Here is a 17,919-nt window from a genome sequence, read left to right on the forward strand (position 1 = left end):
ATTTTGCTTTCATTTTATTCAATATTTGTAGGACTTAAATTGAATACAGTACAGATTTTATTTAAAAATATCTGTTAACGTGTAAAACATTTAAAGTAAATTAACTAGTAATAATTATCTTAATAACAGTACTATATTATAAATTAACTATATTAATTAGCCATGATTACATTAATTAATTACATTTCATAATCATAGCAACTAAAATTCTATCCCGCACAAAAATGTGCTATAAATAGACACGGTTATGTCTCATGTCTAAATATTTCTACAGTAAAAACAAGATTCACTTAGCTTCCCTTTTCGCTTTTTAACCGCAGGAAGTGGCAACTAGGAAGTTGACTAACCCTGACCCTTTCTTGCAGTCATACGCTTTCTGCTCCACAACATCCTATTTATGTTTTTCTGTTGTTTTGTTCCTCTTTTGTTTGGCAGCGGGCCGAGTCCTGTCACCAGAGACTGGAGAAGGAGGTGTTGAGTCTCCTGTCCATGGTAAAAGAAGACGGCCTGGCGGAAAGTAAGACCTTAAATCATCCACAGCATCTGATTGGCTGAAACCAAAAAATCGACATTTTTAAAGCTGCAGTGTTTTTTTTTATATTCTTACAGAAATCCCTGTGACGGTCATTCAGAAGCTGAAGGATGTCTGTGAAGCCTCCAGTGAAAGCTGCTCCTCACTGCACCGGTGTCTGGAGCTCTTTTCCAGACAAGAAGGAGTACGTGTTCATTTCACTGCACGCATACATTGATATGTGGAGTGGTTAAAGGGACAGTTCACTCAAAAGTGAAAAATTTTCCATAATTTACACACCCTCAAGCCATCCTTGTATACAGTATATAATGTTCTTCTGTAAGAGGAACACAGTCAGAGTAGTTTTAATGTTTATCCTGGCTCCTCCACACTGTTTAATTGTGTTGGACAGTGGTGTTTATTTTGAAGCATCCAAAAGCGCACAAATCCAACGTAAAACTAAGCCAAAGCAAAAAGCATAGATTCACCAAGAGGCGACATTCTAGTGCGATTTTGAAACAGCCACTAGATGCCGCTAGTGTCACGCGGCGGCCATTTTGGAATAAAAATTCTAAAAGAAAAACAGCATATTATAAGTCTATAAAATAAACTATTGAAAGTGCTGATGATTGTAATAGTAAGTGTTGTATTGTCATGTAACTCAGCTTTAATGGGCTTTTTAAATAAATAATTTTAAAACAAAGCAGCTGCTTGCCATTGCGACAGCAATAAGATCCAATAAACGGCCGATCGCTTTCGCTCCAAAATGGCGGAATCGCAGGGCTGTTGCTGGGCGCTGCTGTTGCAATGTAGCGTTCTATTGAATGTCGCCTCTTGGTGATTCTAAGCTCTTTGGCCAGAGTTAACGCATGTTTTATAAAGTGGATTAAACAGTCCAAAAAGCAAATATTAATCTCACAACACAAAGACATTAAGCTCATAACAAAATGGAAGTGCTCCCAACCACTAGGTGTCTGTTAGTCCACAAACGGACAGTTGTACGCGCATCTCACAAATATTTTTTTTTCATTTTGTGAACATTGCAGATGGGTATGCCCAGGGGTAAAAACCCGCTTCTTACACCTTGGTAGCAATGTATTGTGACACATTTCTTGTGGCGTCATTGGGTAATAACTGTAACTCGCCATTCAAACAGAACAAGAAGTAGTAGTTGGTGTTTCGCTGCCACCTAGTAAATGGGAGAATTTCCATTGTGTTGTAAGCTTAATGTTTGCTTATTAAAATATTGTTACAATTTCATCTTAATGTCTTTGTTTTGTGAGATTAAAGTTTGGTTTTTGAAATGTTGTTGTGCTGTGCACTACTGAGCCATCGTAGATTGGTTTGTTTTTGTATATTTCTTAAAATGCGGGCAGCTGCTGAGTGCATGGACAACTACTTGGCTGACCTTCGGCTCGAATGATGCATGAACTTAGATTACTTAGATTTTGGGTAAAATACCTATTTATGATGTGAGGAGATGAACTGGATAATGTGGTTTGTGAGTGAATTTCTGAAAACAGACACCCAAGATAACATTAACAGAATAATTTGATAAGTTTTGTAATGTCGACATACTGTAAATGTAAAACGTATAAAAAGTTACCGTAACCTAATTGAGGGCTGAGCTATTAATCGAAACTAATTTTTAAAAACTGGTCGTGTCATGCACATCTTGTCAGGAAAACATGGTTCTGTGATCAGTTGTAAATCTCCAAAGAACAGCAAAGGGCGCTCTTGTGTGGAAACTCCAAACAAAATGAAAAAGAAACCCAGGACAATTTCCATAGCATTGTGTTGTAAAAAGAAGATTTAACTGCTGTCATTGATTTCAGCGTGACTAATAATCACACGACTACTGAATCATCTCACATGAGGATTAATTTCAAACATTAACCAAAAGTTCTAAAGTGAGTTTGGAATAAAAACCTGCTATTTTATGTTGTATTTTTAACGTGCAGCGTTTACTACACAGCTATTGTTTGCTGAGAAGCAGTTGTTGCTATCATAAAACAATTATCATTATAGTTTGATTAAATCGATTTCGATGTTGATCGTGATATTGTGTTGCTTGTTAGTGAACTTCAACTCAGTGAAGTAAATGCTGCTCAATATGAAAGGTTTTATAAAACTAGCTTTACTGACAAAACACCAATAAATACCCCCTTTGATTAATCGCCCAGTCCTTTCAGTCTTTTGTCAGGTCAGATTTGATGAGATCTACTTGATTTTATTATTAATAGAGTGTGTCTGTTTATATACAGGCGCGCAGTGTGAAACTGGAGCAGGAGGTGGAGAAGAATAAAATCCTGTCGGAGGCTCTGCAGACTCTGGCCACTGAACATCATGAGCTGGAGCAGTCGGTGGTCAAAGGCTCGTCGCCGCGTAGTGTCCTCAGCGATGACGAGTTCTACGATGCTCTGTCTGGTGTGTATGTCTGAGAGGAACTAAACTAATGGCTGAAATGATAAGGCTCAGTACATGTTTTTCATGCATTGGACATTTATAACGTTACTTAATATAGAAACACAAAATGTCTGTTTTTTTTTAACTATCCAAAACATTAGAAAAGTGGCTTATTTGCTGACATACATACCTGCATTATCCTGAATGTTTTGAAGAATAGTGAAATCCAGAGCTTGAGAAATAAGCAATTTTAACTAGTGACCTGCTAATGATGTCATACACCTTAAATTTCTGTTTTTTATTTATATTAAACATAGAAACACCAATGATGCTTTAATATACATGTATTATATAAGCAAGAGCAACGTTAAAACAGACCCCTAAAGTGTGTTTAGTATGATAAAAGAGCGCTGCGTCTTCTCCATGTGGTCGTGAGAACCAGATGCGGTTGTCTGTGCCATAATAAAAACTCTGCTGCTTTTGTGCCGCGTCTTGCACATCTCTCATCAGCAATGGGTTATATGCGCATGGACTTTTCATTCAAACAGTCAGTCAGCCCCAGGGCTTCCAGTTAATTGTGATCCCATACAAAATCACCACATTTAAGATCTGATTTCTTTAAAAAAACATTGATCTTCACTGCCTAGCTGACAATATAAAGTGGGTATCAGACCAAACAAGAAGCACTGCATTCAATTCTATCTTTCCGCACCATGTCTTTAAAATATGGAAATTAATTTTACCCCAGTATTTTCAGTGAAATTGCTGCACTAGTCTGCGGTTATATATTAAACGTTTTTTTTTAAGCAACCAAATGGATGCTTAAGTCTATTTAACTGATTATATTTTAATTACATTACAACATCAATACTGTCAAAGGAACCTTATGAAATTTAAAACAGTCACATAAAGCTTTCACCAGAAGTTTGAAAAACACTAGCTGTGCATATAGCCCCTTGTTTCAGTGCTCTTGTTTATTTCGACAAAAACCCTACTCAGTGTTTGTGCTGCAAAACACCTCTTACTATAAAACACATTTTACTGGACTGTCCTGCTTTTACTGATTCCAGAAGCCTTTTTTATGAAATTAAGTGAAACCAGAAAATATTTTAGAATTTCTTATAATTTATTAACTCAAAAATCTTATTTAATTTCTGTTTTATTTTGTTTGTTGATTTTTTTTTTTATTGTTTATTTATTGTTGAAAGATTCCTGCCATAAAAATAGCCTTGGTTGCTGACATGGCATTAAATAAAAAATACATTACATTACTTTGTTTATTTTGACAGCTTTCAGCCTTTACTCTGCTTCATACTACCATGATAGTAAGTGTTAAATACTTTAGCTCATCCATGGATCCTATAGGATGTAATGAAGACCACAACTCCCATGATTCCACACTCAGTCAAGTCATCAAAATAAGCCTTTGTTTGTTTTAAATGTGCACCCTCTAGTGGCAAAAATATTATGCATTCAAATGAGAATTTGTATTAGTCAAAGAATTTTAACAAGTAATGCGTAAAGCCTTCCACTAAAACATTTGCAGTTTTTTAACATTGATAATAATATAAGAAATAAATTTGAACAATTTTCACATTAGAATAATTTTTCAGAGGGATTATCTTATTATTTTACAATTACATTCAAAGCAGTCATTTTAAAAATGTAATGATATTCCACAATATTACTGTTTTTACTATGTTTTTAGACTAATTTTTGCAAAATCGCCTTATTTCAGAAACATTTTATTTCTCAATTTAGATATTTTTAATTTAATTAGCTTTTTTTGTAATATAATATCTTAATTTAATATTTTAATAATTCTGCTCATTAATGTTTAAAGTGTTTTAATTTTATACACATTTTAGATCACTTATTATACCTAAATTTATTAATATTAATATATTCATAAAATAATTTGGCCATGTTTATCTGTAAAACTTACATCAAATTCTTGTGGAAAAACACTAATTATATTTTTTAAACAGAAATCAAATAAAATATAATTTTATTTATTTGCTGGATATTTGTCTTTCTTTTTGTGCAGATATGGTAGTACAGAATGAGAAAATGTTTTTTTTTTTTTTTTTTTTACTTCGGAACACTTCAATAATGTATACCTTTGCCATTTTATGTAATAAAAAATAGAAATACTGATGAATACATGAAAGCATTAAGTTGTTTACACCAAAATCGAACCTGTTTTTCCCAGATAAGCACCAAAGCTCAGCAATTCAAACAATTCAGGCAAAGTTAATAATTCTGATGCTCGTGTCACGATTCTTTAAATTTACCGATTGCGAATGTGAAATGTAGCTTGATAATCATAAGACACCTCGTTTTCTCAGTGACGTGTCCAGTCACTTCCGGCCCCATTAAACGCCACCCGATCCCCTGCTCAGATTTCCTCGGAGCGCCTGTTGCTGTCGGACCAGCATTGTTCCTCTAAAGCATGTCTGTTTGTGTTCCCTCGCAACAGATTCAGACTCGGAGCCTGTGCTGAGCGGCTTCCAGACAGACGGACACTCACACGAAGACCACGACGACTTCACGTCTGAGCTTTACTGCAGCATCCCAGGACAACACAGTGGCAGGATGTCCCAAGAAGAGCGTCGAGGAGAGGAAGAGGATGATGAAGAGGTGGCCAATGTTAACGGATTGAGGAAACACAGGTATGATTTTAAGCAATCACAAAATGTGTGTTTTTAACTTAAGATACTAAAGGTGATTAGCGTTAAAAATTGACTGAATAAATATCGAATAGCATTGCAAGTTTTTCAAAATGTTGTTTTAATTTGCAAATGAGGTTGTATTATGGTAATGCATTAATTTGCATAAATTTTGAGCACAAAAATCTGAACATTGGATAAAGCTTTTACGGAGAGTTTTTAGCAAGTATTTTTTTTACCATTTTGTCGTTTTGAAAATATAGCAAACAGGCATCAAAAGTACAAAAAAATCGACATTATTATTAGAATAAAATGTTATTTAGAATAAAGGACATTTGTTTGAACAAATCCCTCCGTTAAAACCGTCAGAATACAGATTTGATTACAAATATAGTTTGTTGAATGTAAGTGCTGTAAAAATGGAGGGAAAAATGTTAAAACGGAATTTAAAAATGTTTAAGTAAGATAAAGTAAGACAAAAGAAAGTGTCTTTCAGATGTTTTCTTTATGAAAATCCCGCCAAAAAGCTCAAAATCTCAACAATGCCTGTTGTATGAATAAAGTGTTTTACTTTACTTTCAAATTCAAACCACAAATTACCTGTACATTTAAGTTAAAAAAATCTTCTGAACTTTTATAAATAAACCGTGTATAAAAGCAATCTATTGTGATCTATTAAATGCTGTTTAGTTATCATTTGTTGAGTTTCTTTGCCATCTCTTCTTTGTGTTTTGTTTTGGTTTGTATCTTGTGGTGAATTATTCAGCGAGTCGAGGCCAGAAGAGGCGCTCATAATGAAACAGTAAAAGATTGATGAGGCTGCTGAGTTTAACACCGTAATTTGAACTTTTAAGGCTCGACATGTCGATGGATGGCCTGTTGATGGATGGTTGACTGATTCTGCATCCGATTATAGGTGTTGTTTTATTCGACATCTAGAAAAGTAAAAAAAGTGTTTTTAGAGAATATTATCATAGATTTTTTTATTTTATTATTTATATATTTTTAAAATATGTATTATAGAAACATATTCATAAAGTTAGATTATTTTTAATTATATATGAAAATCATACATCTAAATGTATCATGTTCATAATATAAAATACTTTAAAATATATTGTTTCATTGATAAATCTAAATGTAAATAAAATAAAATATTATTTCATTGATATTGTATATTAACAAAAATGATTTGATATCAATTATCTTGTAAAATAAATATATATACATTTTTATTTTATTTAGTTTTATTGTAGTTTAATTAGTATAATATTGTGCTTTTATTGAACAATTATTAATATTAGTGTGCTATGTATTCATTTTTATAGTATATATGCATGTACACAAACACATGCATACATGTATATCTGGTTTACAAGGACTCTCCATAGATGTAATGTATTTTCTACTGTAAAAAACGCTTATTATAATGCCTTACCCTACTGCTACCCATAAACCCAAACTTTACAGGAAACATGTTGCAAAATATGAATGTCAAAAGACTTGAGTATGATTTTTATTTTTTGCATTTTGGATTAATCCTTTACCTTAATAGTGTACAATTAGGTTATACTCATGTCTTACAATTTTGTGTACTCGTAAACGACATAAACAAACACACACACAATATATATATATATATATATGTATATATATGTATATGTATGTATATGTATATGTGTATATATATATGTATGTATGTATGTATGTATGTATGTATGTATGTATGTATGTATGTATGTATGTATGTATGTATGTATGTATCTATGTATGTATGTGTGTGTGTGTGTATATATGTGTGTATATATATATGTGTGTGTGTGTGTGTGTGTGTGTGTGTGTGTGTGTGTGTGTGTGTGTGTGTGTGTGTGTGTGTGTGTGTGTGTGTGTGTGTGTGTGTGTGTGTGTGTATATGTATATGTATATATGTGTGTGTATATGAGAAATTAGGTCACACTCGATCTGAGGTTGCACAGGTGCGACCAGCCATTCAGACGAAAAGTAAATGAATAAAAATAGGCTCAGTGACTGTGGTTCAGCAGATACTCACATTAGGCCCATGTCGTGGTTTAAACCTATGAGATGTGCAAGATGAAAGGAGCTATGGTAAATGCGATGTGTTCAAAAATTTGGATACACCTAACTTTTGAGCTGGTGCACCCAAGAAAAAAAGTTGATGCATCAGTACAAAAAGTTAGTTCAGAGCCCTGTACATACCAAAACTACAGCACATCTCATTATTGTGTTTACATTTATCAGCTACAATACAAAAACAGCAGGTTTTCTTGTATCTTGAGCTCTCTGAAATGGATCGGTTTACTGGCCTCGCTTCACTAAATAAGATATAAAGCTTCCGTTACTTGACTGATAACGAAAGTCTAGACGTGTTTCATAGAAGCTGCTAAATAGTGTCCCCTTTAGTTATAAACGCGTATAGATAAGTTGATGAGTTACTATGATTTTTTTTTTATTCTCCAGAACAAGTTTACCAGCCCCAATGTTCTCCAGAAATGACTTCAGTATCTGGAGCATCCTAAGGAAGTGCATTGGGATGGTGAGCTTTCGAGAGTCTTGTTTTTTTTTTTTATATATCTCAGAATACAACCAAGTACCATATTTTGATGGATTTGTTTTCTTCACCTGTCTTTCAGGAGCTGTCTAAGATCACCATGCCAGTTATTTTTAATGAACCGCTCAGTTTTCTCCAAAGACTGACTGAATATATGGAGCACACATACCTCATCCATCAGGCTAATTCTTCAGAAAACTCCATTGAGAGAATGAAGGTGAAAAACAACGGGTTTGGCCCTAAAACACTAAATACAGTATGATGTATAACCTCCTGTGATCTTTGTTTTTTGCTGTTTGGAATGTTAAATGCTTAGCATTACTGTTAGCATGAGAGCTAGCATTGCATATGTGCCTCTTTATTGTTCTGAACAATAAAAGATTATCATTACTTTTAACATTGGCATTTAAATTACTATTAGCATTAGTGTTACAATTGCTAATGTGGCTTGCTGTTTTTAACATGCCTTTTTAGCTATTCAGACAGTCAGTTTTAGCATTGGAAATTGTCTTATAGTAGTAATGTTAATATTTTAAACCTTTGTTAGCATCAGAATTAGTGTTAGTTCTACACTTGCTAATAGTTAGCGGTTTCAAACATTTAAGAGTCTGTAAGATCTTTGCCACATCCTATTGATAAGCAATTCCATGTTATATGTATTCATAAATTAAATTCTGTGTTTTTTTATGCAGTGTGTGGCCGCGTTTGCTGTATCGGCTGTGGCATCTCAATGGGAAAGGACAGGTAAACCCTTCAACCCCCTGCTAGGAGAAACGTACGAGTTAGTCAGGTAAGAGATTGAATGTTCATTTGTTGGCTTTAATTTTACCACCTAAGGTGCAAATGTTACACATTTGCTGTTTTGAAAGTTAAAGCAGTAACATTATTATTAGCATATAGCATATATGGTTAGCATTAAAATTCCAAATAAAAAAAAAAAACATGAAAATGTTAGCAAAAATGCATTAAATTAGCGAATGTGCTAAATGTCACAAATACACTTAGCACATTTACAACACAAATACTATTGCTGACACATTACTAATGCTAACATTTTTACATGCATCAATTATATTGGCAGTTTTATTTAGTTTTTTCAAGTGTAAAAATGTTAACATTACTGTTAGCATTAGCAATACTGTTAGCCATTGTGTTCGTTGTAAATGTGCTATTGTTAAAACTTTGGTTATCATTAGTGTGACTTTTATTCACTTAGCAGTCCGAGTTTATCAGTCTGTTGTGCGGTTGAGAATATTCACCATGCCCCTCAACTTTGTAGGGATGATCTTGATTTCCGGCTGATATCTGAACAAGTGAGCCACCATCCTCCAATCAGCGCCTTCCATGCTGAGGGTTTGCAGAAGAACTTTGTGTTTCATGGCTCCATCTATCCCAAACTGAAGTTTTGGGGCAAGAGCGTGGAGGCTGAACCTAAGGGCATCATAACTCTTGAACTTCCCAAGTAAACATTTGTGCAATAATTTGTTTATTAATATCAATAGACACCTTTTTTCAATAGTAACTGTTTTTGTTGCTTATAATTGGTTTGGGTCTACTTTTTTGGTAAATTAGTAAATTTAGGAGCAGTTTTATTATGAATATATTTGGTAAATCATCAACATTTTGAAATGTTTATGCATTCTAAGCATATTCATGTTTTAATGTACCAAATTAATCCCGTTGCAGGCATAATGAGGCGTACACATGGACGAACCCCACGTGTTGTGTCCACAACATCATTGTGGGACAGCTGTGGATTGAACAGTACGGCAACGTTGAGGTTATTAACCACAGGTATCAGTGAGACTCTTCTGTAAATGTAGTTGTTCTAGTTTAACATATCTAATGCTGTCATATTGACTGTATTTGCCAACAGAACTGGTGAAAAATGTTGTCTGAATTTTAAACCATGTGGCCTTTTTGGGAAGGAATTACATAAGGTTGAAGGCTACATCTTAGATAAGAGGTCAGTGGCTTGTAAGTCGAATTACCCTAATGAATGTTCTTCACCATCGCCACGGCCTAGTTTTATATTGTTTATTTGTGGATTCCACACAGCAAAAAGAAAGTATGTGTGCTGTATGGCAAATGGACGGAGTGCATGTATTTGGTCGACCCAGCAACATTCGAAACTCACAAGAAGAATGATAAGAAAGCATCAGAAGAGAAGAAAAGCAGTAAACAGGTTTTTCTGAATGACTGAGACATGTATGATTTGATTTGAATATGACATTTAATATGATTTATAATTTTTTTATGTGGTGTTTTGCGGCAGTCTCAGTCATCAGACTCTGAAGAAACACCTCAACCAGGTGGAGATTCACTGGAGGTGATCCCAGGAAGTCAGCTGCTTTGGAGAATAGCACCTAGACCTGCCAACTCTGCACAGGTATAGCTGTATTACATTTTTAATGCAAGGCAAGTTTATTTATATAGCACATTTCATACACAATAATTCAAAGTGCTTTACATGGAAAAAAAGAAACAACTATTATAAAAATAAAAACAATAAATAATAAAAATAATTAAAACAGATTGTGTTTAAAAACAGGTCTTAAAAGATTAAAAAGAAAAAGGCATAATAGTGTGATCTGTCGGATGTAGCACAGTGCTCATTCAGTGAAGGCACAGCTAAACAGACCATTACAGTAATCCGCTCTGCTGGTGATAAAATCATGAACAAGTTCATGCAAATAAAAAGAAAATGAAACAATCTAGGTTTTTATGAATGTGGAGATTGCGCTGGCCTTTATATATAGTATTATTCCCATGAAACCCTCACGGATTTATTAAAAAGAGTAGATTATGGGTGTCCTGCAAGGCTCAGTGCTGAGTCTATTTTAGTTTCTGTTTTATTCAATCCAAAAATTTTACTTGTCATTCCTGTAGTCTAGGGCAGGAGTGCCCAAACTCGGTCCTGGAGGGCCAGTGTTCTGCATATTATAGTTCCAACCTTAAGTAAACACCTGAACCAGCTAATCAAACTCTTTCTAGGTATACTAGAAACATCCAGGCAGGAGTGTTGAAGGAAGTTGGAGCTAAACTATGCAGGACAGTGGCCCTCCAGGACTAAGTTTGGACACCAATGGTCTAGGGGATCAACTTACTTTAAAAGAATCATCAGGGTTTATTAGCTCATTTCAAGGAATTAAATGTTGAAGATTTAAATCACTTGATTCGACTCACTTGAGTCGGACTGAATCAATTTGTCGAGCAAATAGAAGATATCGTATTTTACCAATCTCCTTTATATAATTTCTGTGGCCAACGATAAAAATATAACAGTATTGGGATATATTTAAGAATTTTAAAGGGGTGGTCCACTACGATATTATCTTTTAAACTTTAGTTGTTGTGTAATGTAGCTTTGTGAACATAAACAACAATTCTGAATGGAATATGCTCTAAGTTCAACACAAAGGGAGACATTGGCTTTTACAGAGTTAGCTGTAAGCCTACAGCCAATGAAGTTTGGGGACTACAAAAAATTACATCCACGGTCATGATGTCATAAACTCTTTAGGTTACGTGCATACTCCTAGAGCAGCGAAGGGGTGTGGCCAGATGTTAATGTTATAGCAGAGATGCTTCCTGGTGATGTGGAGCTGATCTGCGAATCACAGCACAATATGTTAGCAGACCAATCAGAGCCTCCTGAGGAAGAACCTTGCAGAGGAACTTGTAAATACGATAGTTGTTTTCATGTTAGCTGAGTATCTTTTAATCGAAGTAAAGATATATGAACAAATAATGTAATTTTCTACAAATGAAGCATAAACACTCATTGCTTTGCACCCCAAAAACACAACCAAGCCTTAAAAATACACTCTGTATCACCCCTTTAACAAAATCTACAGCTCGAGGTAATGACTTAAAAGTACATAAACACCAACTAGTGTATTCCACGAATCTGTCCTACCATGGAAAAACAAAGGTTTTAATAGTACAGTCATGAAAATCAACAGTATACGTTTTTAAAATGATTCTACTCAACTTATTTCTAGAGTACTTTCAACCAACCACAATGGGTACCAAAGTGCTCTACATGAAAACACATAATACATGCCAACATACAACCAAAATACTTAAACTGAAAACACATTATTAAAAGCTAAAGAATATAAGCCTGTTTTCAGTGACCTCTGAAAAGACTCAAAGTTGGAGATGTTCTTAAGGAGAGTGGAAGATCGTTCCAAAGTCTTGGAGTTGCTACTCAAAAAGCTCTATCACCTCGACATTTCAGGCATGATCGCAGAACTTGCAAATAGAGTCGATCTTTAGAGAGAAGAGTTGGTTGGTGTATTTTATTTAGCTCAGAAATATACTCAGGGGCCAGGCCATGGAGAGACTCTAGTGTAAAACTAGCATTTTCTGTCTAGAGTTATATCAAAATGTGTAGCGTGCCATGACAACACAATAAATAACAAAATGACAATTAAAATGTTTAAACGATTTCAAGGATTAAATAGTGCAGAAGCTTGTGTTACTATAAAGCTTTACTTTTCTCCAACAAGCAATTTCATTTTGTGGTACTTAACATTGAGACAGATTATGTTGAGTAAAGTGTTTTGTATCTTTGTTTTGTTTTTATTGGCACATAAAAGATGTACAGCTTCACTTCATTTGCCCTGCAACTCAATGAGCTGGATAAAGAGATTGAATCGGTCATCCCCAAAACGGACAGCAGACTAAGGCCAGATATCCGAGCGATGGAGAACGGAGACATCGGTATGCTTGTTTCCATGTGCCACTTTGTTTGCTGCATTGAAATATTCAGATATTAACTTTATGTTGTTTGGATCATCTCAGACATGGCCAGCGAAGAGAAGAAGAGACTGGAGGAGAAACAGAGGGCGGCACGTAAGAACCGCTCCAAGTCAGATGATGAGTGGAAGGCGAGGTGCAGAAATAATTCATTTCGGCTTCACATTTTCACACTTTTACATCTCCAAAAGTTACTACAGTTGTTGTTTGTACTAAATAATCAGCAAACAATTTAGTTTATGAAGGGTTGGCAAACGTGTGTAAAATATAACTGTAGTAACTACTGGTATTTGGGTTTGCTTGTGACTAACTGCATTATAAATAGTTTTATGCACACCAAATTGCTACTAAAGTAACCGCTTGACATTTAGCAGCACTCCTGGTTCATTGTTCTTTGCATTTAACCCCATTTCCTCCTTTGTTTCTTTTGGCATTATCATCTGTCCTCTGACTTTGCTGCGGTGAGCAGAAACATCGCTTCAGGCCCCAGGTTTGATGCTCGCTTTGTTGCTCTGACTTTTACATTCAGCTTCTTCTGCGGTTTCATAATTTATTTACCTTGAGCAAGTGGGTAACCACAGTCTATAATTATAGCATAGGATGGACTAATTGTGGTAGAACAACATTGGTTGAATAGACTTGTAATAATGGTAAAACACTTGTTTTCTGTGTGTGTGAGCTTTTAAGGATTATTAGATTGAGCATTTATGATGTAAAACACAACTAGAACACTTTTAATTCTTCATAGTTCATATATCATTAGCTTTGTTTCCATCAAAACATGCAAATCAAATTATGTGCAAAACTGGAATGTTGTGTAAAAGATATGCGAATAAAGCAGCGTTTTCATGCAAGTAGTCAAAGTGAACAAAATCGTCACTTCGTGATTAGCTGACGCGAAATATCAACACTAAAATTGGAATTTGCTGTAGTAGGAGAAGCTGCTTAAGTCTTTTCCTTATTAAATAAATGACTTGCGCCTCAAAAGACAAATGCCGACATGCAGTGAATGCGTGGTGACGTTTAAAGGCATGAGACGTGGAGCACAGACGCTCTTGACAATTCATTTTTCTTCATCACATGATCTTCTATTACAAAATCACATGACCTTTTTTAATGTGCATACTGGAATTTGTTCGGTAAAAGTAGTTCCATCATTGTTTATGCGCATCTTTTTTTATCAAATAAAAAGTTTATCCTACTCTGTTATGTGCATTTTCAAAACGTATTTACATCTTGACGTTTCTATCAATCATATTTTATGCTCACATCCAAAATGTGCAGAAAAATAGGTGGATGGAAACGTAGCTATTGGCCTTTTGATATAAATTTTTTTTAACACTACCATCATTTAAATTTGATTTAAGGGTTTGTTAGTAAAAATAGATCATAGCTGACCCCCAAGGCTCTATTCAGGGTTCGTTTAGTTTTTTGTTAATTTGAAAATAGATAAAGAACTTGCTTTTCTATAGTTGGCAACATTCCCGCTAGAGCTTGGTGATTAATCGGAAATTAACTGAATAATCGATAGAACTTTTTCAAGTCAATTTTTTCAATTATTTTCCCTACCGCGTGTGAAGTCACCTGACCCCGCTCTGTTTACACTTCTGTGTTAAACGCAGCGTATGGTCTGGCGCAGCCTTCAAATGTTCGCATACCCCTCGTTGTGTCTGATGCTGACCTTTCAAAAAATGTAGCCACACATTTTGACGACGCATAGCACAAGCTTTGTGATTGGTCAGCTTGCTAGCGTTGAAGAGTGTAGGCGGCACAGAGAGGGCAAAAAAGATAATTAAACAAATAAAAAATATTTATTAATTGTAATCGAGCTAAAATGTTCAATTAATCGAGATTTTGATTTTAAGACAAATTGCCCAGTGTTAATTCCTGCTGTGTTGTGTTTGGAATGAAACACAATAATCGGCCAGTGAGGAGTCCATTACAGTAATCCGCCCTGCAGGTGATAAAATCATAAACAAGTTAATGCAAATAAAAAGAAAATTAAACAACCTAGGTCTTTATGAATGTGGAGATTGCCAACAGTTTTGCAGCTAGCCTTGATACATAGTATTATTCCCATGAAATTCCCTTGGATTTATTAAAAAGCCTAGAATATGTGTATCTTGCAAGGCTCAGTCCGTTTTGGTTTCTTTTTAATTGAATGAAAAATTTAACTTGTCATTTCTTTAGTTGTAACATTGTATCTCACAAATCTGTGCTACCGGGGAAAAGTTACAAATGAAAATAAACTGTATACGTTTTTAATATGATTCTACAGTAGTGTGAAAAAAACATTAGCGTATGCGTACAGTTATAGCAAATTTTGTAGCTTGTCATGAGCCCACAATAAATTTCTAAAACACAATAAAACAACTTTAAACAGTAATTGTTTGTGAAATTGGCTGGACACAAGGATATTTAATACTAAAATAAGTTAGTTGTTTTTAGATTTCATATGCTAATGGCACTTCACACCAAAGGACTGGGTTTTTATGTCCCCCTTAGACGATCTATTTTTAATGTGGAATAAGACGATGTAAACAGAGCTCTCTGGCCTTCTACTGAGAGAGCATGGTGTAACTTTACTCCCGGTTTAAGTGTTACAGCCAAATGCTCCACACAGTCTGTTGAACTAAGAATGAGACTATTCTAATGGGGGTCAAAGAAGCATTTTTTATGCATGTTTGGTTTTTGAGTTGAATGAATCCATGCAACAAAACTAGATCAACTATCAGCGCTGTTACATGTTTGCTAAACAGCCTTTTCTTGTTCCACAAAACAGGTGGTTTCATCAAGGTCCGAATCCACACAATGGCTCTCAGGACTGGCTGTTCTCCAATAGCTACTGGGACCGTGATTATTCCCAAGTACCGGACATATACTGACCTGTACAAAAATCTTGCACTGTCATTGATAAACTGTATAGTAAAAACTACATCTACTATAACTATTAAAACCAACTCGGCACTGGTTGGCTAGGCCAACATTTCAATTATTATATACAGATGAAGTCAGAAGTATTCGGCTCCCTGTTTATTTTTACCCCAATTTCTGTTTAACGGAGACATTTTTCAACACATATCTAAACATTAATAGTTTTAATAACTGATTTATTTGATCTTTGCCATGATGACAGTAAATAATATCTGACTAGATCATTTTCAAGACACTTCTATACAGCTTAAAGTGACATTTAAAGGCTTAACTAGGGGAATTAGGTTAACTAGGCAGGTTAGGGTAATTAGGCAAGTAATACTAATAATAATTCTGACTTCAACTGTATAGTTTGTTAAGCAAGAGCTGTTTTAAATTCACCCAGAGCTGATTTTAGTTTTTACAAATGTTCATATTTAAATAAACATGCAACAATCAAGGATTTTTAGGAATTGCAGATTGTGACATATGATGATGAGGATTACATCAAGCTGGCCTTAATATACCATAGCAATATCAGGGTACTGTAATGGCAATAATATGCTATTTTAGTCCGACGAGAAAATGAAATAAGGATTTAACAATGGTAGATTTAAGGTGTCCAGCAAGACTCAGGTCTGAGACCATTTTGTTTTCTGTTTACTAAATTTAGAAAGTTCATACATTCCTTCCATACTGTGATAAAAAACCTGACAGGTTCTAAAAATGACTGTTACATTTAAATGTTAACTTTTAATATGCAAATTCACACTTCAAAGTCTCTATTTACAATTCAGTATTGGGATAGTGCATTCCTGCTGCTTTGTTGTGATGTTGATTTAAAGAGTTCACATGTTGACTAATAAATTGTTATATTATTTAATAATATAACAATCTTACTTTATGTATTTATTTGGAGTCTGTTATTCGTCTGTTTTTTTTAAGTTGGTCTTGAACAGGAACATTGAGCTTTCGGTTGATGAGTTCTACTTTTAACCCTATATGAATTTACATTGTGTTTGAGAGTGTTACATGTTGTTGAGTGTATATTTTTTTTAGAGATTTATCTTATTGAAAACAAATATGCCTACAGGTGTCTAACAGAATAGATCTGTACAGAAAAGACTTTAAAGGGACAGTTCACTGAAAATGTTCATTTACTGACACTCACCTGGTTCCAAACCATTATTTTGGATGTTGGAATGTTGAAAACTGGTGGTCAATAGGAAAACAAAATGCTATGGAAGTCAGTGGACGACATTCTTCAGTCTTCAAAGATGACACATGTTTTATTTTTGAGTGAACTGTACCTTTACACATTGTAATTACATCTGAATAATAAAAATACAAATAAAAAAACGTGTTCGATTATTTTATGCTGTATAAAGTGTTTTATATAGTTTCAAACAAGAAAAAGATTCAATTTCACCCTGCTAAAATTATGTTTAGAAATTGCTAACATACTATTTCTCTGTTTTTCGCCACTGCAAACAAAAAGTGTCTAGACTCATGACATTATTTTTTAGGATAACAGGATTATTTTAGGAGTAGGTTATGAGTAGGTTACAATATCTCAATTTGAGCCATCATACTCTGCTGCATAACTTATTTTCTCCAGACTCTCCATCATTCATTGCATTTTGTTTGTAATAGCTCTACAAATCGCCTTCGTCATTGTGACTTTATTCATTTATTATAACCACTAATTCAGTGAGTGAATTAGTAAAAGTCATTGGTGAGTAATTTCAAACATAAGCGGTGCATAAATACAAGCATTTTTATAGTGGGTAAATTTGAACTGCTTATAGGTGTAATCGTCCCACTTTTTAACCTATTTATATCTAACTTTTAATATCTGGGAATTGTAAATAAGGCATTTTTAGTAAAAGTCAATGACTTGGAGGCTTGAATGTTTTATTGAAAGTCTGTTATGTACATTTGAAAAACAGTGATGGTTAAAATTGACGCCATAGCAGTTCAGTGTTTTATCATTTACATTAAAATTTTCTTGCAATTTGACTTTATTAATTTAAATAACACAAAATGTCTTAATTCAAAGAACACACCGAACTCACGCAGCATGTTTA

At 34.4% G+C, this 17,919-nt stretch overlaps 1 protein-coding gene across 3 annotated transcripts in view; it reads left to right on the forward strand.

The window, feature by feature from the left end:
• Positions 1-16,113, forward strand: part of osbpl1a (oxysterol binding protein-like 1A) — a 28,726-nt gene extending 12,613 nt beyond the window's left edge. For 2 of the 3 annotated variants that reach the window (XM_021473456.3, XM_021473457.3), the window contains 16 exons: positions 436-517; positions 610-716; positions 2,776-2,938; positions 5,397-5,589; positions 8,065-8,140; positions 8,238-8,372; positions 8,848-8,945; positions 9,435-9,617; positions 9,842-9,949; positions 10,032-10,121; positions 10,214-10,340; positions 10,431-10,544; positions 12,760-12,883; positions 12,965-13,055; positions 13,389-13,409; positions 15,702-16,113. In XM_021473456.3, the coding sequence (XP_021329131.1) occupies positions 436-517; positions 610-716; positions 2,776-2,938; positions 5,397-5,589; positions 8,065-8,140; positions 8,238-8,372; positions 8,848-8,945; positions 9,435-9,617; positions 9,842-9,949; positions 10,032-10,121; positions 10,214-10,340; positions 10,431-10,544; positions 12,760-12,883; positions 12,965-13,055; positions 13,389-13,409; positions 15,702-15,804 (1,815 nt within the window). In that variant the 3' untranslated portion in view covers positions 15,805-16,113. The remainder of the gene's footprint in view (positions 1-435; positions 518-609; positions 717-2,775; positions 2,939-5,396; positions 5,590-8,064; positions 8,141-8,237; positions 8,373-8,847; positions 8,946-9,434; positions 9,618-9,841; positions 9,950-10,031; positions 10,122-10,213; positions 10,341-10,430; positions 10,545-12,759; positions 12,884-12,964; positions 13,056-13,388; positions 13,410-15,701) is intronic. The other variant, XM_073936798.1, reaches the window with a different exon arrangement.
• The last annotated feature ends 1,806 nt before the right edge of the window (positions 16,114-17,919 follow it).

The sequence above is a fragment of the Danio rerio genome, chromosome 22 (assembly GCF_049306965.1).
Source record: "Danio rerio strain Tuebingen ecotype United States chromosome 22, GRCz12tu, whole genome shotgun sequence".
NCBI lineage: Eukaryota > Metazoa > Chordata > Actinopteri > Cypriniformes > Danionidae > Danio > Danio rerio.